This window comes from Corvus brachyrhynchos, unplaced genomic scaffold, assembly GCF_000691975.1.
Source record: "Corvus brachyrhynchos isolate BGI_N302 unplaced genomic scaffold, ASM69197v1 scaffold319, whole genome shotgun sequence".
Classification (NCBI taxonomy): Eukaryota; Metazoa; Chordata; class Aves; order Passeriformes; family Corvidae; genus Corvus; species Corvus brachyrhynchos.
Genome location: NW_008246065.1, coordinates 2280218 through 2304271, shown reverse-complemented (window position 1 = coordinate 2304271; position 24054 = coordinate 2280218). Strand labels below are relative to the sequence as shown.

At 36.3% G+C, this 24054-nt stretch overlaps 1 protein-coding gene across 1 annotated transcript in view; it reads right to left on the bottom strand.

The window, feature by feature from the left end:
• Positions 1-261: 261 nt before the first annotated feature.
• Positions 262-24054, bottom strand: part of PDZD8 (PDZ domain containing 8) — a 52914-nt gene continuing 29121 nt past the window's right edge. The window contains exons 5-6 of the mRNA XM_017746847.1: positions 5898-6060; positions 262-4844 (exon numbers count right to left, since the gene is read on the bottom strand). Of these exons, the coding sequence (XP_017602336.1) occupies positions 2650-4844; positions 5898-6060 (2358 nt within the window). The 3' untranslated portion in view covers positions 262-2649. The remainder of the gene's footprint in view (positions 4845-5897; positions 6061-24054) is intronic.

Sequence of the window (24054 nt, the reverse complement as noted above, 5' to 3'; positions counted from 1 at the left end):
TATTTTGTATATTTTGATCTGTGTCAATTTAAGTGTGATAAAGACAATTCATTTCCTCCCACTACTTATTCCTCCTCTGCCATTGTAAACTTCCACAGGTGCTTTACTTCAAATTTCTCAGCCCAATTAACCCAGTAATCAGTAGTTTAATATAATGCAAAATGTGTTTTTCCCCTGAAGATCCTTCCTTTAAGTGGTGGCTTTAGATGATAAGCTATTGAAATAGAAATGTTTAAAAAACATTGACACAATGCAAAGAAGTTGATAATTTAGCAAAACTATTTTATTAAAGCTTATTCTCATGATAAAATAATAGCCAACAAAATCATATTAAGCAGATCTTCTGCAAATGTGTAGCTGCCACCTATTCAGATATCATTAAATCAAGATATTCTTGTTTTCTGTGGTATTCTTTATTTTCAGCTATTTACAGTCAAGCATGAAGCAAAGATTACATCAGGAATGTAGTATGACAATTTCCCCCTCGAGATTCACTGTTTATTGTAAATAATGCCAGATAGGAATTTATGTTTTCCTTCTTATCACTAAAATACAACTATTTTGCCCTTTTTCCATTCGGTATATTTAAAAATATTGCACTACATTTAATTTACCTCTTACAATCATCATCATAAGCAACACTATGCGAGGAAAACGATATCCAGCTTTTCTTACCCACTGCATTCCACAGGACAATTTAAAACCATGAATGTGTTTTTGAAATCAGTATTTGCATTGTTTTCACAGCTCCTTCATGTGCACCAGGGCTTAAATGAAGCACTTGGATATATTTGAAAACCTCTATGGTATTCTGTAAGAGCAAACACTGATGGGATTGAATGCAGATCACCACCAATGGTAAGCCGCTGAGAAAATGCAGTGGGGAAGTCTTAATATGCATCTCAAGCAAGTATAGGTTAAATAACTTTTAGACAAGAAGGGAAGCTAATTTTGTGCGATTATTTGCTGAAGCTTAATTTCAGAAGTGTGTCACATGCCTGTTTTAGCATGGATAGTGTTTTCCATACATCAACTAAATAGTATCAACTGCCCAGAACTCACAAAAAAGTGCAAGTAGTTGCATGACTGGCAGTAACCATTTTGCTTAGAAGCACAAGTATGCTGTTCCATGGTGAAAACCACTGCTTCTTAATTTTGCCCATCACAAATTAAACCAAGATGCAAATTTAAAGGAGAGGTACATTATAGATGACCTCAAAAACTAAAGGAGTTATTTTACCATCTCAAACTCCACTCCCACAAAGGCGTTTCTTTTCTACTACCAGCAATACCAGTGATAATGATACAAGTACCTAGCACAGTACCTAAAATAAAGATGATATTTTATACAAAATTTCTATACACAGAAGGTGAAACAAAGACATGTCTACAGGAAATAAATAAGAACAATGGCCTTAGCCAGGTGATGCTAAGATCCACAGTTTACACACAGCACAAGACCAGACAGTTCTTTTCAAAAGCAGCTGGCTGAATTTCTTCCTCATCTCTACTGGACTCACAAATTGACTCAAATAAAAGACGTTATATACACTATAGGACATTTTGCTGACAAAGGTGATCCTTCTGCTCAGACTGTATGTTCTGTCTGAGAAGCTGAATGCAACCTACCACTCTGATTACTCGAAAGTGTTGAGAGAACATGTTTAGTTACTTTGTATTTTGCACCTTAAGCTTTCCAAAATGATAGTCTGCAGCAAAATATTAATTTCCTTATATTACTTACACCATCATTACATGCTTTTTCACAGAATGCAATGAAACCTCCAACTCTTGTGAAGAACAACTTTCCTTTATCAGGCTATCAGATAATACAACATCACAAACATATGATTTTCCTCTGGAAGGCAACAAGCCTCTTACCTTGAAAATATTCCCAATTAAATTATTATGAGATACCAGTTTATACTTTGGTATCTAACAATAGTCCGAAGTTCTAAGGAGCATTTCTTTTAGCTTAGCATTACTATATCTTGTGTTAATTACAAACTACAAAAAGTACTCATATTTAACAAAAACATGGAAAACAAATGATATGCAATGGTAATTTCAGTAACTACTAATAACAGACAAAATGAAAGACCTTTTGTTTGCTTTCATGATATGTTTGGCAAAAAATACACAACTACCTAGAAGACATACAATAAAACTGTGATCAACACTTAAAAGCCTGGCCCCTCCGTGACTTCTGCGTCAGTCATCAGCTTAGGCATGCAACAAGCTTATAATGTTTTCATCATACAATGGAAACTGAATGTTTTGAAAATCCTGCCTGTTTCCCATTGAAAAGACTAGCTAAAAAAAAAAATAATATGGGGAGGGGAAGTGAGGGCAAGTAACACATTAGGGAAACCACACACATTGATGTGAAATGGTAAGGTTACATAATTAGAAAAAATAAAAATAAGTTATTAAAAATAAATTTCCAATATAAACCCCAAAATGTAGTTTTAACCAGCCAGTTTAACAAAATGATGGTGCTGTAGCTGGAGAAGAACCACTATTAGCAATTAACTGTGGAGAAGCAGGACACGCACATTATACCAGTGTTTTAATTTAATTTGTGTGTGTTTGGAGTTAAGTGCAAAGGATTCCTTTAGTCCATTCCTTCAAAGACTAAATATGTAAATATCAGTCTACTGATTGAGGTGGATCAACTGGTTCTTCTGATATGATGTTCAATGTTGGAGCCTCTGTCAGACTGCCATCTTCAATATCCACTTCTTCTGCTATACTGGATTCCTCAAAATCTTTAGTTACTTTTTTGGATTGCTTCTCAAAGAACATGTTCTCCAGGGACTCTATATCCTCAATGCCTGCCCTGTAGTGGATCATCAGCAGCGTGAGGGCCTGCAGTCTCTCACCCGACTTAGCCAGCGCAGCAGAAATCAGAGCTTTTTTCCTCGCGTCGATTGTCTCTTTTTCTTCTTTAACGAGCGAGTTATTATTTTCCAGCTCTTGGTCTATTTCATTCTGCAGCTTATCCAACATAAACTCTAATTTCTGAAAACGCTCCTCTGTGGGTAAACTTCGGTAGAGATCACGCCCAATTTCTTTAACAGCAATGAAGACACTGTCATCGAGGCCGCCCTCCTTCCGGACCAGCTTGATGCCGGTGCCCGCTGCCCGCTTGGAGGGGCTGCTCGGTCCACTGAGCTCGGTGTCGCTGCTCTCATTGTCAGACGTGTTCGGGGTGTGCTTTGGCGAAGGCTCGGCCACATCCGGGCCCTGCTCGGCCAGGCGGGCTTTGGGCACCTGCCGGAGGTTCAGCAAGCGGGTGCTCGTGTTGATGATATGCCTGGTCAGACCTGTAGTTCTGTTCACAGACTTGGCCTCGGAATCAACCCGAGAGGCTGCGGCTGGGGGAGCCTCCTGTCCCTCTGCTCGGCTACCGCCCACAGTTCGATCGAGCCGCTTCTCAGCTCCTACACAAAAGGGCGTCTCAGTTAAACATTTTTCTTGACATTTTTTATGGCAAACGTAAGCACAGAGCATGCACTGCGAAGCTGCTTTAGTCCATACTTTCTTTTTGCAGTAATCACACCAAGTTGGATTCTGAAACTGAGTATCTTGAAAGTTATGCTTGTTCTCTGTAAGAACTTGTCCCGAGAAAGGATCCTCTTTCTGAAGGGCACGAGCTTCTTCTTCTAAGTGACACTCCCTCTCTTTCTCCAGCAATATGCTTGAATCATCCACTTCACCTTCTTTTAAATATTTGAATTGTAAAGTTACATCACCATAACAAAATTTTTCATTGAAACCTTTATGGGTTGTCAAACTCCGCAATGCTGTTCTGGTGACTGCTGCTTTAGGTGTAGGAGCATCCAGTTTAAATGTTCTAACAAATTCCATCGAGGTTGTAGCTAGACAATCTAAAGCAATTTCTTCAAGTTTTATGCTTGCATATCCTAAGCAGATAAAACCACCTGCTTTGAAAGGGTCTCTGCACCACAGTGCAACATTAAGGTACTTGTGGTATCTTTCTACTTCAAATAGACAGGAGGATGTTCTCGTCACTGGCCATCGGCCCTGACGGATTTTATACGGAATTTCTGGTGATTCCCATGTTCGCTGATCATCACTATCTTTGCAACTACGTGCATTTTCTGTAAGTCCATCTTTTAACGTATCTTGCTTTGGTGCTGTTACTACTTTTGATACTGCTGGGTCTTCTATTTGATCACTAATTTTAACTATCTTCTCTGTAGATTTTTCTCCATTATTTGCAGGTGGAGGTGGCCTCTCTGGTTTATCGGAACATACACCTCCGGTTTCTAACACATTTTGGCTATCACTAGTAGACAAAATAGGCTTAATTTGTGGCCTAGGTGGCACAGGAGGCTTAGTACTGGATCCTTGTGACTGTTTACCCAATGGCTGTGATGCATCTGAAACCTCAACAGTTTTAGGTGCTGCCACTTTAGCCCCATCTTTTTGTTGCGTTTTTGATGTTGTCTGATAACTTCCTAAATGCAGCTTCCGATTCAGGATGGGCGATATAGTTCCAAGAGGTTTAGCAGCAGCAAGAATTACTACCGACCGTTTGGGACTTGGAGTTGTTGGCAGATCTTCTTTCTGCTCAGGTGAATCACAAGCTAAGTCTTCAAATTCTGAATCAAAATCTCTGCCATCAGCATCAGCTGATAAACTATTCTGGTCATCTTCTGCCTGTGCCAAGAAAGCAGTGTCCTCCAGTTGTCCAAATCCATCCTGCAGTGCTGGTCCATGCTGATTATACCCAACAGGCCTTTCATAGAAGACTAGAACTCTGTCCCCAGCCTGTCTAATAAGCTTCAACACTTGGACAGTTGACGTGATTTTAACACCTATTAAAAACAAGACAGACATTATTAAGTTTTAATTATGATAACAATCTAAATGACCAGAAATAGTCAACAAACACATTGCTGCTCAGTAACAAAGGAAGTCAATTACCACAGAAAAGCTTAACTGAAATGTAACAGATGTATTCTCTCCATTTTATTCATGCAAATATGGAGTTGGAAAAAATAATTACATAAATACTCCAGTATGCTGCTTGGTAATAATACTGTAATCTTACAGAGTAATGTTGATTTGATGTGGAAACAGTTTTAACTTTGCTCTTACTGTAAGTTTGGACTTTTCAGCAGTAGACATTTAACAACGGACTCATAAAAGATGGGTATCTTTAAAGACAGTGATAATTAAAACAGAAGCATGCTAAAAAAGAAAATAGTTCCAATACATTAAAAAAACATGCCCATGATGCTACATTATCAGTATGGCTGGAGTGAGCTGAACCATCTTCCTCAGCAGAACTTTCACAGTTGTTTGACGTATTTCCAAATTACATGCAAGCTAAAACATCTTAATGAGCACACAGTCCAAATACAGCCATGCACGGGATCATATAAAAATGACTTTTCCTTTGTTCTAAAGCAATCATCAACTATCTGTTCAAAGCAACTGAAAACCCTTTTAAAATAATCACTGGAATATTGTAATGGGGACTTATTTAGGCAGCACCTAAGCAAAAGAACTCTTAGTTTTTAAGCTCTGGTCTGTAAAACCTCTATAAAAGCTTAAACTTCCTGCTAGCACAGTCACATGAATGTTTTGGCTTTTTGGGTTTTTATTGTTTTGTTTTGCTGTTTGTTTGTTCTGTTTTTAATACTGTTGCCAAATGTTTATTCAAGCTTCTTTCGACTTTTACCTAGGAAGGAGTAAATAAATATGCAAGAAAATAAATCAAGCAAACAAAGACCTTAAGTGACCATAAGTACATAACTGCTAGCTTTTGAGTGCCAAGCACAACTGTAATTATTAAGAAAGGGAGATTAGTTGAACTGCATACGTGACAAGACGACCCTTATTGTGAAAGCTGACATATCACTCACTGCCAATTGCCAGCAGTCTGTCTCCTCTCTGTAGATCAGCAGCTGCAGCAGGTGAGTTTGGAGTCACAGTTTCAATGACAACATGCCCTGCATCCTCCTCCTTGGACTGCACAAGGCGCAGCGTGAGCCCAACGCTTTGCAGATTCCCTTTCACAAGTTCTGCCTGCAGAGAAAGAAGTCAAAAGTATCTCAGTAAAGCTGCCTGCAAAGATTCATGGCTACTAACAATAATGTAAATTAAATTATATTATTTAAATATCATTTAAATAAAATTATACCATTTATATTATTAAAAACAAATTATTATTTAAAAACCACGTTAGGACATCAATTTAAGATTATCACCTAATTGATTAACTGTCTACCAACTAAGTTTACACCTTTGGAGATATTCACAAAAAGCCCGAGTCCAAAATAAAATATTATGACTAAACACAACCTCATTATCCATTTTATTAGGAGCACTGTAGCATCAATCCAGGTATCACTCAGAATGTACCCCATTTGTGTTATAAAGCCTAACACTATGAGCAGCTCTCCAGTAGGCTGTGCAAAGGGGTGTTTGGAGTGACAAAATTCTTATGTACTTACACATTGCTAAAGTATATTTAGAACAAATCTCAATTAACAAATAGCCTAAAAAGTTTCTTCAAAGACTCAAACCCTTCCCTCATACATGTCTTGCAAAATAAATACAATTTAAATTTTAACTCAAATAACCTCAAATACTTAAAAAAAAAAAAACAAACAAAACCAAAAAAAAAAAAAAAAAAAAAAAAAAAAAAGACAACTGAGGTGTTCCTGTAGTTGACTTTCAGACAACAGACCAAGGAGACCCAGGTAGTGATCAATTGTTTACAGACCTCAGTGCCTGAGATCTTTGGCAACTTTTTTCCTAATAAAAGCAGTCCTTAATGAATTTAACAATATCCTGTTTTCCCCTAAAGCACATTCCTTTTAGACTATTTCAAATGACTGTCTACCATCATTCCATCAACATATATTCTATTTGAAAGGGGAACTCATATGTTTCAGCTTCAAGGATAGAAATTTAATTTGCTTTTTTGATTTCCAAGAACAGAGAGGCTGACAGTGTAGAAACCTCCACAGGAAATTTTGTATTTGGTTTCAATGTATTGAGTTCAGGTAGACAGCCTTCTCCTCCGTCCTTCTGCATTTACTTTGCTGCTATTCAATTGTGGATGTTTGAACTGTCTGAAGCTGAGCCTCCTCTTTGGAGGATATGTTTGTTTACTCAGTTTGTGCAATGGCTTTCCAAAGATGAAGTGGATTACTCAGTTCAGTCCATGGCTGTCACTCCTTTCCTATGATTTTAACAGCACCACATCTTGGTTTTTTGTTAACTATAGTTCAGTTCTTTATAGAAATAAAAATGCTGTGCTGCTTGGCAGTTTGCTTAAGAACAGCACTGAGTTTGAAGAAGCAGACTTGCATTAACTTTCTAAGCTTTGTCACTATTCTCTGCATTTCCTACAGGCACTTACTCTTTTTTCTCAAACTCCTATTGTGAATACACAGTAATGTAAGTAAGAATAACAAGACCAATATAAGCATAAATGCTGTTCCCAGATTTAAGGTTACTTCAGAATGAAACAAGTAAATAGCTGCCTACAGAAACAACCTTGATGGGGTTCTTGGGTTGATGTTTGTTCATTTGTTTAAATGCCATCCTCATTTACACCAAAACCACTGTTACATAATTACATTTCAAAAAAATTAAATAATAAACTCCTAAGTGTTAAGAAACAAAGAAGTATTAGAAATGTCTGTGGAAGAACACAAACTTTTTTTGTAAAAAAAAGAATTGCTCTTCTGCTTTAGTCCTTTATTTATATGCAATATAGCTTTAAGCTGGCAACCACAAATGTTGCAATGTCCTGTATGGAAACAACATAAACAATTACTGCAATTTCAAACAACACTAATTGAATATTTTAACTGTCAAAAAAACAAATGACATGAATTTGCTTTGGCAGCACGCAAAGCTGCAACAAAAACAACATCCAAAGATCACAATAATGTAACTGCACATTCTTATCAAACAATGAGGAAACCATTATTTCTGAGCTTTGCTCAGAGTCCAAGTACTCAACTCTCAGTTTTCCTACGATGGTTCCTTTGTAAGACTCACTCTAAGTGATTAAGCTTGAAAAAATATTTCCAAATCATTGTGTTTGAATAGAAGAGGAACTATCATAATGAAGATCAGGAAGTAAACTCACATTTAAGGAATGCTGACAAACACGAAAATTACAAAGGGCTGAAAACCGAATTATAACCACTTTTTCCCCTAATTTTTGTTAGCACAATGAAGTAGAAAGCTGTTTAGTGCGAGAATTCTGGGAAAGTAATGGATGCTTAGACAGAACAGTGAAGGGAAAAAAATCCCAACAAAAACCTTGAGATGGTTTTCCTTTTAACACCATGTTATCCTGGCCATTTAATTATACTCCTTTAGGGAGTCATCTATTTTGACCGCATATAGTTTCTTCTGAAAACTTACACTAGTTCTGTATCTCAACGCCCAGAACTGGAGCTCATTAGTAAGACAAGATGTTTGAGAGTCACACCCATCCAGGATAGACACCCTGTTAGTTTTCCATGGCAGCAGGAGAGACATTGCTGTGAGTTTGTTCACAACACGAGGTAACTCTTGTCCACTCAGTCTCTGAGCAGAGCAGAGAATCACCCAACTACTGAAGGAAGGTGGCCATCACAACACTGTCACAGGAGTTACCTCAGGCAAACCTACCCCTTTCTTTAACAGTTGGATAATTCCTGATCTGTTCAAAGAGTGGCCCAAAGTGTTAAGATTTCTTCAGAAAGCCACAAGTCTTGTCTGAAAGAGAACGTCAGGAGGAAAAGAAGAGCTGGTGTTGCAGTATCTAGTGTTTTGAAGATAGGCAGCAATGACCTCTAACCACTGTTGGTACTTGAAATCATGGCAAAGTGCATGATGAGCAGATATTACAAAGGAAGGGCATAATTAGACAGTAAAAAGGGAAAAAAAAGTTACCAAAAGCTCTTTTTTTCAGAATTTGCAAAGTCTAGAAACCCCTGAGGTGATCCCCAGCATTTTACCCTTCCCTCCTCCCCCAGGGAGGGACCACATGAAAGAAATGAGGGACAGCTGGGACCCAAGATACATAGGTATCTCTGAACATTTGGCTCCCATGCAGGGACATGGCCTGCAGATTACAACACGTATGACTCACTGACGGCAAGGAGACTTCCAATATTCCAGCAGTATCTGATGGAAAGCTGTTTTGGAAGGAGAGAGCCTTTGAACACAACAAGCAAAGTTCATCTCAACTTTTTATTAACTTTGGCAGAGTTACAAGCTTTCTCATGAAGTAAACTGGCCTTATTTATCAACCCAAACCAGATGAATAGTTTCCGTGATTATTCTTTCTGGCAACTGCAAGTAATACCACGTTATCTCAGGGTAAGATGAATGCAGGTGAAGACCATTTTGAGCTTTCAAACACCCTCCACCCCAACAAGTACACTCACAAACCCAAACATCTTTGTATACCCAGCACAGCTACTTTATGCCTTTCTGTCTCCCCCTCAAATTAAGACCTGATAATAAATGTGAAGAGCCAAAGAGCTATTGGAACACAAAACATGAGGAGGATGAAAATCAGCTAAATGACACAGAGGTTAGAAGAAAATTGCTGATAATGAAAGGACATTTATTATCAAGAAACCTTGCTGAAGGGAGAAAAACTAACAGCTGCACCCAGGAGAAAGGGAAATTTTAACCAATTATAGCTATATCATATTAAAGCAAGTTTATTTTAATTTGATCTAATTAATAGCTCCATTTTACTAGTTCCTGCAAACCTCAGTAGTTATTTAAATAAGGAGCAAGACAAAACAGGTATTAGTACTTCGTTGTCAGTGTGTTTTATTTTGAAAGAGTTAGAACTAAACTGTATCCCAGAACTGAGAAAATATACCTGTTTTTTTAAAAAAAGGCAAGCAATCCCCAGACTATTTATTAAATACTTGCTGAGATTAAGATGCAACAAAACAGGAATGATTATCCTGGGGGAGAAAAAAAAAAAAAAAAAAAAAGGAACTAATTTCCTTAGTGTTTTATTATTAAAAAAACCCCAAAAACAATAAAACAAGAGGACGTAAGATGACCATTAACTTTAAAATTAATAGAACATTTTTGATGTGGAGCTGTGAATGCTTGACTTTTACATGACAGAGTCCTTAAGTATTAATTTCACAGCCCAGGCTTTAGTTCATTTATATGCACCAGTGTATGAGGCACTGCAGAGCATAACCCCACTGCTACTTTCAGTTCAATACTGGACGTATGCTTTGGAAACACAATGCAGGAGAAAATTATCTTGTGTCTCACAGCCTTTCCTTGCCTCAGCCTTCTTGTTCTGAAAGCCTAGCAGCTGAATATCAGTGAAAATCAATTTTTCCAAACCTTTTTAAACATACCAATACTGAACTCCACAGCTCCACAGTGATTAATCAGAAGTTTATAGCTTGCTAGTATCATGTAAATGGCCAAATACTTATATGAGTGTCAAAACACAATGCAGTTTTAATCTTCAAATGCTTCATTAAATTATCAGTCTGAAATAATTTATGAATACAGCAGGACGATAAACAAGCATCCCTTTTATAGGCAACAGACAAATGTGATGCCATCTCATTTACTATTTATTCCAAAACTGTACATCTGAATTTAGATTATGATTTATTTCAGAGGTAAGGATGCCACCAGTAATACATTCTACTTACAAGACTACAGTAAGTTAACATTAGATACAATACTTCCATTCAGAATTTCTAACATAACAAATAATGTCCATTAATAAATACAGAGATTACAACATCTAGGAAAGTGTGTATGACAATCTCTAACCAGCAGTGCAACAGCATTCAGCTAAACTTTAAAAACTATTATGTGCATACAAAAATAGAAAATCACAAAATTAAGCCACAGCAGGATAATTAGAACATAAGACTTATTCCTGCTTATTTTCAGGAACTAAAAAGGAAATTGTTTTTTTGAAAGCTTAATTTTACTTTGTAACTAATATTCTGTATTTGCTTAACTATTTGCAAGTATTAACATAGTAAATCCACTAGAATTTAGTAAGCATGTCATATTCTTTTGAATAAATGCTAAGAAAAGCTTGATCACCCAAGCAAAAATAAGGAATCTTATTTTACTGACTTTACATCAACTAAAAGAATACTGTTTTTTCAAATCCTTCCTATTCCCTATCAGGGAACGTAACACACTCTATGTAGCAGAAACTGAACCCATGTCAGTGCTGTACTACAGATAAAAATATTATTTTAGTCAAACCATCGGAGTTGCCAAAGGGGATCTTAAGTATTCTTGCAAGGCATGGTCTAATGTGTTTTGAGGAAAAAGAAGTGAAAATGTCTGTGAAAATGTCTGTAAAGTATTACATTCTTCCAGACAACCCTGCACACTGAGAGGAGAGGAAGGAATATTTCATGTCAAAAACCCCCAAAACATTAAAGTCCAAAACTGGGAAGCAGTTTCTTCTTTTCTGAAGACTCAGTTATTTTTATTATTGAAAAAAGGTTTTTGGCAAACATCTTTAAAACATGGACTTCGGTATTATTGCTTTTTTCAACCCTATTACTGAATGCAGTTATTATATATGACCTGCAGAGCAAAGTGACTGAGATTATCTACGGGGGAGAGGAGGCAGTGAAAGGAAATGGGTATCGCCACACTCACGATTTGCTCCTTAGGAACACTGGACACGAAAGAAAATCCATTTCTTTTAATGTTCTGGGAAGATTTCAATCTATGGTTTAGAAAAGGAGTAGATATTTTTCTTCTCCTTGTGACACAGCCCTGAAGCCCAAAAACAGAGTGCCAAGGTAGCACAAGTCTTTTTCAACCTCTTCTCCAGCCCTCCTGTCCATGGGGCACGACAATCCCTGACGTGTTCTGATGCAAACCTTGACTAAGGAATGCATGATGACAGGAACACTTTCATTTGCCAGGCATAGAGAAAACTCTCAAAAACAGAAAGAGAAGAAAGTTTTCTGAGCATCCAAGAGCTAGCCCTGTTCTTGGGCTGCTTAAATAGCTCAGTAGTCAATGAAGTATGCGCTGAGAATCAATTATAAACTGTGTTCACTGTCTTACACATGCACAGGTGTAACGATGCAGATGTATGGATGTGCCTCCATCTCCAGATTTAACCAGTGTATTTCACTTAGCAGGTTCAGAAATGTTGAAACACACTGACAGAAGGTTTAAATAAAATAAAAAGCTGTAGTAATATTTATAGAATGACTATACAGTATGACGAACAATGAGAAGGAAGGAAATAATCTCTGCAATCAAATTAAATCTACATAGGAAATTGACTTAAGATATTCACTCATTAGAAAAAGACTGACGGCAACGCAATGTAAAAGATAATACACTGGATACTTAAAACATCAGTGTACATCACAGCGAGAAGCAATATGCCATTCTAAGAAACCAACATATACTAGAAAACACATTTACAAACTTGGAAATTAATTTACTGATTTGTGAAATAATTTTGTCAAATTGCTAATAAAAGACTGCTTGAATAAAAATCTGACTTTAATTTTTTTTAGTTGAAGTTAAATCTAAAGTTGTTACTGTTCCAAAATTTGTATCAAGACTTCTATGACAGTAACACACTCTTTTTTGCTATGTGATCCATCCTCCATACCAAAGATATACACACTAATAGTATCATTCAAGTGGAAATTTTAATGTATGTTTCCACCATTCCCAGGTTTACACTCATTCAGTTAATTTGAACAATCATTTTGATTTGTCCCCATCATTTTTTTAGTAACTTAACAAAACATATTAGGCAAATATGTTGAATGAATATGTATTTTTTCTCGATATACAGAACAGTGGATGAAGGGGGTGTGTGTAATTTTTTTCCCCAAATAACTAAATTTATTAATACACTTAAACATTTAAATATATATATGTGTGAATAGAACTTTCAATAAGAAATCAAAAGGAAACTATCTGCTGCATATAAAAAAAACCCCTGTTGAACCGCAATCCCAATTATTGTTTTTGCACAATTCCTTTTACAGTCATAACTGAGCAATTGCCGAAAATATATTCTTGCATCCATTTTGCCTGAAAGAAGAAATTTGATGATATTATTAAAAATTTAACATGCAAAACCAAAGTAAGTTTGGAAAAGCTACTAACTGTAAAATGGACTTTCACCATAAGGAGATATCACCAATAAAAATAGAATTTCAACCACCTTTTCCTAATTTCTCTTTCTGTTCTATGCCCCTTATTTGAGAGTTAAACCATTCCTTACCTTTACCCAGTGTTCAATGTAGTGTTTGTAGTGGGTTTCTGGACCAGGCTGATCCTTCAAATTTTAGACAGTTTTAATTAATTGTTTTTTGCTTAACCTGGTGTTCTGCTTTCCTCCACTGCAGCTCTTACTCTGTGCTGAAAGCCCAAGAGTCAGGAGGGTTTTTCTGTACTCACAGCTGTCCTGAGCAGATGTTCACTTGCTTAATCCCCTAAAAAAAAGTCAGCTTTTCACACTGCTCACCTTTCTACCCAAAACTCTGAAAAACACATTCTGTCCTGAAAACAATTTTCATCAATAAAACAAAGGAATCAGCCAATACTCAAAATCATCTTGAGACTAATTATTCACACAATTTTTCTAGTACAAACGTTTGCAATATCAGAAAATAAGTTCTTCAGCTTGTTTCCTTTAATTCAACACTGCCCATTTTGCAATTTCTGCATTTTTGACATATATTTGCATTCCATACCCTATCAGCTGGAGCAGCTTTATAGGACTGGCTACACCTTGGTATCTTTTATGAGTGTCACTGAATGAATACTAAAGTTCCTTTATAAAGGAATTCTGTAAAATGACCCACTTCTAATACAATGGATTGACTCGTGTTCATCCACCATCACAAGGATCTCTGCAAGCTTTGTGTGACTGACATTGACTTCTTAAAGGGAGTTCTGAGAGCTGAGAGCAGAGGAATGACATGGTCATTTTGAAAGGCACAGTTTAAGTTAAAATCTCAGAAATTAAAACATTCAGAATAAAGTTAAGAAAGAAATACTGGAGTCCTAATAGCACTAGACCTTTAAAAGACCATTTTTAACTTGTAAAAACACCTCAGTTCCAGAAAAAGATTTATTTATTTTTTTTTAAATTGTGGTTACTGTTCTCCCAGTGCATCATCTCAGCAGATGATGCACATGACCTCCACACCACTTTCCCATTGCTTCTCCCCTTCACTAAGAGCTATAAAACCCAAAAGCAAGCAACCAACAACCCCCCAAACACACACATGAAACACCTTTGCCTTCAAAAGATTTCTTACATTTACTGGCATCTGGAAATGGCTGGTAGGCGATTGGCTCTTATGTTCTTCAGTGACCAAAACATTGAAACATATATGCTGACTTTAAGCATGTTGGTCTGTGTTCTGATGTCAAATTGGTCAGCACAAGATGAATTAGGCCGCTCTGAGTTTGATGTTGAGACAGCACTAAATCTTAGTACAGATAAGTTTGCACTGCTCAGTTATTTCAGGTATATTAATATTAAAGCGCAGTACTTCAGTTGCTTTGAGAGTGTCTAATATTTTTACTACTCTCTACCATTTTTAATCTTGTCCATTTAAAGTATCTTTAAGCATAACATAGGATTTTCTCCAAGCTATACTGGCAGCAGTTTTTAAGAGACAGAATTTCCCATTAATGAGTACATCACGTTTTGGCCGCCACAATTAATTAAAATGTAAAAGAAGGTAAAATTAATTAAAAATTAATTAACAAAATTACTTTCTCTTTAAAACCCAAACAGCATTATTGATGAAAAAGTCTGTACAGCAAATGTGACACAGAAAGACACATCAGGCTTGATGGACTCTCTACCTCTGCTTTCCTACAAAGGTCTGGAATAGCCACCAGCTGTTTTGTGGATTATTAGGAACAACAGCTTTTGATGACAATAAAACAGTGAAAAAAGGGAAGTTTTTCTGTTAGTCTTTGTAGCCTTGTGAACTGTGATCTGTGCACGGGGAGACAACGATCTCAGACGAACGTTGCATTTTTCCTGCTTGGTTTGTTTTATTTTTAGGAAGAGGTGTATTTATGGATAAAGGTCTTGATATTTTCTTACTAGTCATCTTAAATAGCAAGGCAGTGGGACTAATTTTCTGGTGTACATGATAGCTTGTAAAACCCAAAAAACACAAGTTACAAAATATTTTTGTAATTTCATTCTGAAATGAGTTACGTATTGGACCAAGATCGTATTTAAAATAGTAATTCATTAAGGCCACAATACTGCAAATGTTATGCACATGTCTAACTTCACCACCATGAGCTATTTGTCTGAAAATAAATGTGACAATTCATCGTAGCAAAATTAAACATCTGCATGTCTGCCTGATGAGCACTGAAAACATTTGACATCAGCAAAATCCAGAACAGGCTTGTTACAGAACAAACTGAGGAGCTGTATCTTATTTTGCCCAGTACTTCTGACACATTGCAGGTGCTCTTCAGCTAAGCCACTGCTTAAAAAATTGCACCTTCCAATTGCATGGTGAAGCAGGTTACACGACATGCAAAAAGCAAACTGTTTAGCAATTATCATGAATTGCTGGGGCATTCTTACAGCAATTACAGGACAAGAATGGAGGAGTTAAAGACAAACAAGGCAGCAGAAAACCTGCATTTAACTTTGAAGTGTCAAAAGCAAGTAAAATACAGGCCTTCAGTTTTAGGTGGAGCTCTTCTTTGCAGAGCAATTTAGCACAAACATCAACATAGCTCTTCTTTAAGTGCTCTTACTCACTGACATCCTTTTAGTCTTTATTAAACCCAACTCTGATGATTTCCTTTGGCCCTGAAGAAATGGAAAAGACTGATTTTTTTTTTCCTAATGTTATATCACCATATAAGTCTTTGATAGGAAAAAGGCTTCCTCCAATATTGCTTAAGCATTACTTGGTCATTACATAAATATTTAGTGCAAAACTCAGGTAGTCTAAAAAGAAATACTGAAATAAGGCTACTAAGTTCATTAATAATACCATATGTGACATCAAACCAATAAAAACTTTACTTTGTTATGAATCACTGGATTGCAAATCACAGATAAAGGAGATTAATGAAAACCTATGAGTTTAGGCACTGTGAATAAGTGCACATGAGAGGTCAACCCAGGGTTTTGTTCATCTCCAAGGTGGAAGCAAAAAACCTGAAAACATTCAAGTGTATGCATTAAAAGTAAACCCTCTAAAACAGTACTTACTTATATGTATCTTGGAAGCACCTAATCAACGGTGATAACACAGCTACTATTAATCTTCCTGGAATAAGCTCAACATATTGGACTATCAGGTAAGGTTCTTGATAATAGAAATAAGAGACATAATGAAGAGTTTTCTCCACACACAGAAACCGCTTGGCAATTTCGATTATCAGAACCAGCAGCATTAGCTATCTGAATACTGACATGGATATTACCATCAAAACTAAAAATACAAAAAGTTATTATCCACTGCAATTACAATAATGTGCATCACAGATGCTAGTCTCCATGGAAATCAGATATACAATGTAATTAATATGCACTAGAAAGTAGTCACTTTTAGATTTCAATAATGGGCGTAAAAGTAACATTTCAAAGGGCTTAGAAGTTACTTTCCTGACAGAAAAGCTACATTCTCACAAACAAACCATTATGACTGCAGATAATACAAATTACACTCTTATCAATAACACGGCCAAAGCAATAGGGACCTCACATACACCTAGAACCTACATAACCACACAATTTGAAATACCATAGAAGTTAAGAGAACAGTTTGTTATTTCTGCACTGCATAAACACACTATTTTCTTGGCAACTGGTACATGTCTCATCAACATTAATGGCTAGATGGCTATTAAAGCAAAGCACAAGCCTGAACAATATCCTGCGTGACCCAGTGAGTGTTCAGACTCCCACATTCCCACCGAACTAGCTAAACCCAAAGGAACTAAAGCAGATGTAGTAAAATGATTCGTGATCTTAACAGCTCTTCAGAGATTAAATAGAAGACCCATCTGTATCAAAATGAAGTTTCTGTTGCATACAGCCCCAGCCCCACCCTTTGCCCGGTAAAACCAGATCCACACTTTTCTTCTGAAATTCTGCGTTACCATGGCCAGAAAAAATGAGGATTTGTATTTAATGTATTCCAAATAATTCCTACACGAAGGCCAAGGTTTTGTATATAATAATCTTTCTGTACCTAGAAAGGCAGCCAAACTACACTGAGTTGTTTTCAATTAAATTCTGGACAAAACACTGCAGTATAAACACACAAATATATAACCAGTAAAGATTTCCACAGCCATACATCTATTTCTGGTTATTTTGTTGAACACATCACATGAAATCAATTTATTTACGGTTATAGGGCACAAGTCGCTGGCAGGTAGTGAAACAGCAGCTCAATGTCACATCTAATTAGCAGCACCAAGACAACAGCACACCTAGAAACCAGACTTCCATTCTGTTACTGACCATCACTTATAAAAATTGCCACAACTATTAAACTGAAAATATCTTTACATCAACATACTGACAATTCACTTTGCAAAAGAAATCAATACCCAGCTCTATCTCCTCTGCACTTGAAGAATAATCCAGATTATTTTTTTAAACACATAAAGATCAATTCCCAACAGCTACAAAGAATGATTTAGAAACAGAACATTAGCTGTAAATTGGAATCACATACCAGCCAGCTTTGCAACTGAGCTTCTAAAAACGCTTCATGAAAATCCAAACATCTGAACTTTTTACAGACGGGATCTTTGTGTGCAGTTTTCTCTCCACGCAATCAAAGTGACCATAACTTCCTAATAAAAAGTAGGATTTCCTTTCCCTATAGTCAGCTATCTGAATGACAAGAAATCAATTTCTGTAACTACATCTTCTCCAGAAAGCAATTTTAGATCTCAAACCACTAACACTAAAGCATGTAAAAGAGCTAAAAATAAATATTCTTCCAGAAACAGCTTATTAGGAGTACAACAAAAAAAATTACAAGAGGAACAGAACACTACCCATAGTGGAAGTAAAAGTTCATTCCTTTTGACCTTTTTTTTTTGTATCTTCTGGCTCAGGGAAGTAATATATACCATTTCCTCATCTCCCTTTGGTAAGGTAAGTGAAAGAATGAATAGGAAATTATGTCAAGCTTAAAAACTTCTTTTACTTCAGCACTCGCTATAACTTCATACACTCTGGTTTTATGCTCTATTAGTTTTAAATTAGCAACAGATTTTATTGATAGCTGGTGAAATATATATGAAAAATACCCATGAGATTTCGTAAAGCAACATCTTTCTACTTCCCTTTTCCCCTTCTTTCCTCTGTCACCAGAAACCCAGCTTGCTTGGGACTGTGACCAATTACCTCTCCCAAAGAATTCAGAACTCACTCATTTAATTGAAAAATCAAACAAAGGATTAGTCAATACTGTACAATGTTTGAGAAACAAATCTAACTTAAAAAAAAATCATACTGAAGAAGGTATGAATAATTCAGCTTACTTAATTTCAATGACCTTTATTAAAAAAAAAAAAGAAAATTGCATCTAAGAAGCTGATGAAAACTTGTAAAATAATTTGAATACTTGGTTCAGACCATGCTACTATACTTTTTTGATCATCACCGTAAAGGCATTGGTGAAACAGGCCAAAAAAGGCATCGTTCATAAATGGCACATTCAGTACTAAGTATTCAAAAGTCTGAGGTTTTTCTTTTAGAGTGATGCTCTTAAAAATACTTCATTTGAAAACCTACAAGCTTAAGACATTAGGACTCTATAGAAAACACAAATGTGCAGTGTGATGAATGACAAAATATCTCACAGTAAAAAAGAGAGTAAACCCAACGAAATTTTTAATAGCAAAGCTTCAGGATACAAAATTACAAATTTAATCATCAGCTTGCTCCCAATGTTATACAGCCACTTTCCTCCCACTAGAGTTCAATATTTTTTATAACCTCTGCAACACACTAAAAAAACCTACCAGAAAAATTACATTCAGTCAGAGTTTAGAGGAAAAAAAATAAAGGGGTAAAACGACTGTATATATAGAGATGGGAAGGGAAAGGAGACTGGAGATGGAACTAAAAAAAAAAAAAAAGTCAGACCTGGACTGGAAAACTGCAGTTTGTAAACCCATGGCTGCACTACGATGGCAAAAGACTTGTAATTTTCCCATTCCCATGACCTCTGATTAATAAAATGTAATTAATTTACATCAACTACCAAGAAACCAATGGATTAAACTCAGCTTTTCAATTATTTGTTTGCAATGTTACATTTGGTAGAGACCTCCATGCATATATTACACTATATTAAGAAAAGAATTGCCTTTTTTGCATGGAAAAGAAAAAAAGAAAGACAATTTTGGAGCTAAAAAACCAAAACTATCAATGCTTACTTTAGGAGTCTGCTAGTCTGCAATGCTCAAAGAAAATCATAATGAATAAACATGTGTGTTCACCATGCACAGCGTGCCCTTCTTCATGAACTCCTGAAGTCCACAAAACCAGACAATGACTTACATACTTTCATACCATTTGATCAAGAGCATTACAAAGTAATTAAACCTCAGGTACGTCTACACTATTAAGGCAGACAAACATCAAAATTAACTGTAATCTAGATACTTTCAGCAGAAGCATCATTATTTTTTGCCATTTTCATACAAGGACACGTTTCTGAGTTGAAACAGTATTTGCGTAGAAAGCAGTCCCAGGTTAAAAATGGCATGCAAGGATCATGATCTGAATATAATGCTAACATCAATTAGTAAGTTGCTAATAATTATTGAGAGAGCTATGGTTTTATTACACAGAGAGTAAAGTACCACGCCCTTTACAGGCCCTTCTCCCACCAGATTTCATAACCCAACATCCTTCTATTTCCATTTCCCCCTTCTCTCCTCCTTCAGCAGAAATCCAGCTTGCTTGGGACTGTGGCCAATTACCTTCTCCAAAGATTTCACAACTCACTCATTTAATTGAAAATTGAACAAAGAATCAGTCAACACTATACAATGCCTGTGAAATAAATACAACTTAAAAAACCCCATACAAATAGCAAAGCTCTGAGGACACAGGGCCAAGGAGAGTAACAAGGACTAGAGCCAAGCTAGGCCACCTTCTTGGCTAAAGTCTCTGCCTGGGTAAACACATCTTTCCCAATAGAAGTTGAAAGTCTATTTTACAAATAACTGTGTTTTCATTAAAAAAAATAAAAGGCATTATACAGGTATACAGACACTCAGAGGAATAAAAAAAGGAGACATAGCTAAATTAATACACAGACGAGACTCTTCCACTGAGCAATGAGACACTTCGAAATGGATATCAAAATTATGCCTCCAGATTTCAGTGACACTCACTCAGTTGACACAACTACCTCAATGTAGTGTGGCTAAATATGATTTTCTGAAATTTTTAAATAAAAAATTGCACTCCTGACAATAACCAATTAAAAATAAATCTTTACACTAGATAAGACCCCTAGCCAACAGTCACATTACACAATATTCAAGATAAATGGCAGCAATACTTGAAAAATGGAACTAAAGGTATGTTGGGGAAGAGGTGAAGTGATAGAAACTCAATAAAAGCTCGTCTGCATCTATAGTGCACCACCCACGCACATTTTGCATATCAGCCACTCTCTCTCTTACAGAAGGCATTGCTTTGAAGTATTTCTGACCAACTGATAGTTACTGGCTGCCTGCTCATTCAGCATTCTCAACTGCTATTCTTTCCTTAATAAATGCTATGCAGAAATGCATGATACCTATAGATACATAAAAAGATGTCTGGACACTTCAAGTTCATGATCTACTTGCGAAGTTTTGGCTTTTCTGTAATGACAAATTAACCACTGCTCTCCTATTCTGGGTTTATGCTGATGCCTCAAGAGAAATTCCACCTACAAAAAAATTCAATCCATTCTATTGACAGCAGAAATTTATACTCCTGAACTTTGCATTTGTCAATACATAACACCTGAATCTTACCTAGTAATCTGTAGAACTGCTAGACACCAGTCATCAGGAAAGCACATAGCAAGAAAAAAAGAATCTAGCTTTCCAAAGGAAGAAGAATTTCTTTCAGAAGCTGGTTGGTAAAGTTACTCCCCAATAAAATGAAAAAATAAAAAATAAGAGTGCCAAGTTGCAATGTCAAAGAGTTATTTCTGATATAGACAGAAGAGAAGAAAGAGAAAGGAACTTGCTTGCACCTTTCCTGTTCTACCACTGCCTTGCTGAAAAGGAGGGCTTCTTGTGTCTCTTCTGTCATAGATTTAAAATACATACCTCAGCATTTGAGGAGTTATATACTAGGTTGAGGATTTGGCAAAATCAAAAAAGAGCCTTTTGCTCCGCTAAGTTATTCCTGAACATGCAGAAAAGTGTGTATTGTGTCCAGGACACATTTCCAGTGCCTTTATGGGTTACTACTCCCATCTGTTAAAAGAAATAAAACAAATCTCAGTGGAAGTAAATTTTTTCTTCCTAGCAAGAATCAGGTTCTTAATTTTCTGATAAATCTCATTTATTTTCATTACAATTATTAGATATGAGGGAATGTTGCTTTAATGACCTGTCATAAAATCTGTTCCTCCTAGCAGCTATTTTTAAAGCTCGGCAATTAATTACAACTCTTGGTTACCTCAGTCATATGCAACCAAGACTTTTGGTTCCTCATATACTTCTACACAGCAGTTGGCAAGAATCTGAATGCCTCTGCTCCCAACTGCAGCCAAAAGTTTGCTCCTAGTTATTACAAACATTTTCAGAATATTTGCTATTTCAGATTCTCTTCCAAAGCTAAAGCTTTAGGAACTCTAGTGGAAATACAAACATTTATCAAGCTAGGCAAAAAACTTGTTTAAAAAAAATGAATTCTTTTCTCAAATATTGTTTTACAAGGAATAAAAATCCATCATAGATGTTTTCATGTCTTGGCTATACACCCATTGTAGCCAAAGTGAAGAAGTTTAATATTACTTTCTCTCTCCAACAGGTCTGTACCTCAGGTGTCATCTTGATGCAATTTAATTAAGAGTTTTTAGGCTAAAACTGCCTCTAGGCTGGACTGCCTGCTACACAAAGAAAGTTTATTCCATCTGAAGCCAAGCCTACAGATACATTCTTAGGCTAGTCTGAAGACTAAATTAGTCTTTTTGTGAATTATTTTTCTTTAACTAGTCACAATCAGTTCAGATAGCTCTGCTGCCCTCCTGTCCCTGTGTAACAGTATAGTCTGTCATGGACTATTTCGCAAAAGTGGAAATACAATTAGAAGAAAAAAGACTTTTTTATCAACAAGCACTGCCTGACTGTGCTCAGGAAGAAGGTCTGAGCCAGCTTAGCCCTGACCTCGCTGGAGCTGGGACCAGATTACTTCCCTTCTGTTCTAAATTACTGACTCTAGTCTAGTAACCAAACAGATACCTTGTCCAGATACCACTTTAATCTTGTTTTGGATTATATATATATATATTTATAAAGAAATGCTTGGATTATATATCTATATTTATACAGAAATGCTTGAAATCAAGCCAATTTTTCTGCTGAAGCCAGCTGCTCAATGTTTGTGATAGTACAACCACATATTTCCTGGGAGTTTCTCAAACCTGTAGATAACATACATTAATCAGGCACTTTAAAGATTCCATACTATCCTATGCTCCCTTCACATGTAGCTCACATAGTTATATAAAGTGATTGTTTTTAGTTTACAAGCTGCTGTGCAGACTATTCCTGATATATTCCCACAGATGTGTGATTTAACTGCTGTGGAACCTAGAAACAGATTTCTGCAATTGCTCTCTAAATATCAACTTTGTTATTTCTTGACTCTGTTATAGATCACTGGAGCTATAAGTGCTGATGAACTTCAGGTAAGTCAATTCCAATTTCTCAAGGATCATTTATTGTATTTGCAAGTACCTACATTTTTTAACACATGCTCAACTTGTTATGCATCAGACTTCCATCTATATTTAACTGAAGTAGAAAAACTGATGTTTCTCATTTTATCTATATATACATTTACTAAGTGCATGAAGTTACTTTTACACAAGAAGTGCATATGCATATTTATAATATATATGCTTCTAGATGGCTTCTATAATTAAAAGAACTCCAACAAACAAAACACACAAAAATACTTCTGCATATCTGCCTCAGGTTTCTAAGGACTTAGGTTTTTTTCTTTCCTTCAGCCTGGGAAAATCTATAGCTTCGATTAACATCAAATGGATCTGAGGGTGCACAGACATGATATTTGTTCCATCTAAAAATGGAAAGGGATGACCTAAGTATAGATCTGAATATACTGACTTTTGGTTAAAGTGTCTGTGAAGACATTCATAGTTCATAAATTCTATTTATCTCACCCAAACTCTGACAGAGGCAGCCTGTTACCAGATTGCATTAAGGGAAATGCTCCATTTTCTGATGATGATTTACTCCTGATCACTTCTGATCTGCAGGTGGCCTTTGCAGAGCATCGCTCTGCTCCCTCTAACCTTAATACACCAGGTGACCTTTTAGTCATTTCATTTGTGTGACGGGAATCGGCAGTTCCAGGTTTGATCCCCAAGGCTTTTCCAGGGCAATTGCTGCGCTGCCCACTCACATTATTCTCTTAGTGCTCTCTGCCATCGTCACAGAGCTCTGGGAGAACATGCACTGCACTTGCCTCATAACATTTCTGCTTATACTTTTTTTTAAATTATGGAAACTATTTTTAAGATACTTGGTCATCATTAAGAATCACTTATCTTGCACTGATAATTATCTTAATATTCACTTTTGCCTACGAAGTGAGATTTCACTCCTGCTACTCTACAGACATAGAACAGCCACAGTAACTGGTATGCAGTAACCAGAGGAAATTGTAACAACGTAAATACACCAAGCATTGTTCTCAATCACTCTGTGCGGCCTCCACGTGTTGAGCTCCACCAGAACTAGAAAAGATTGGTAACACTGAGACAAGCACCTAATTTCTGG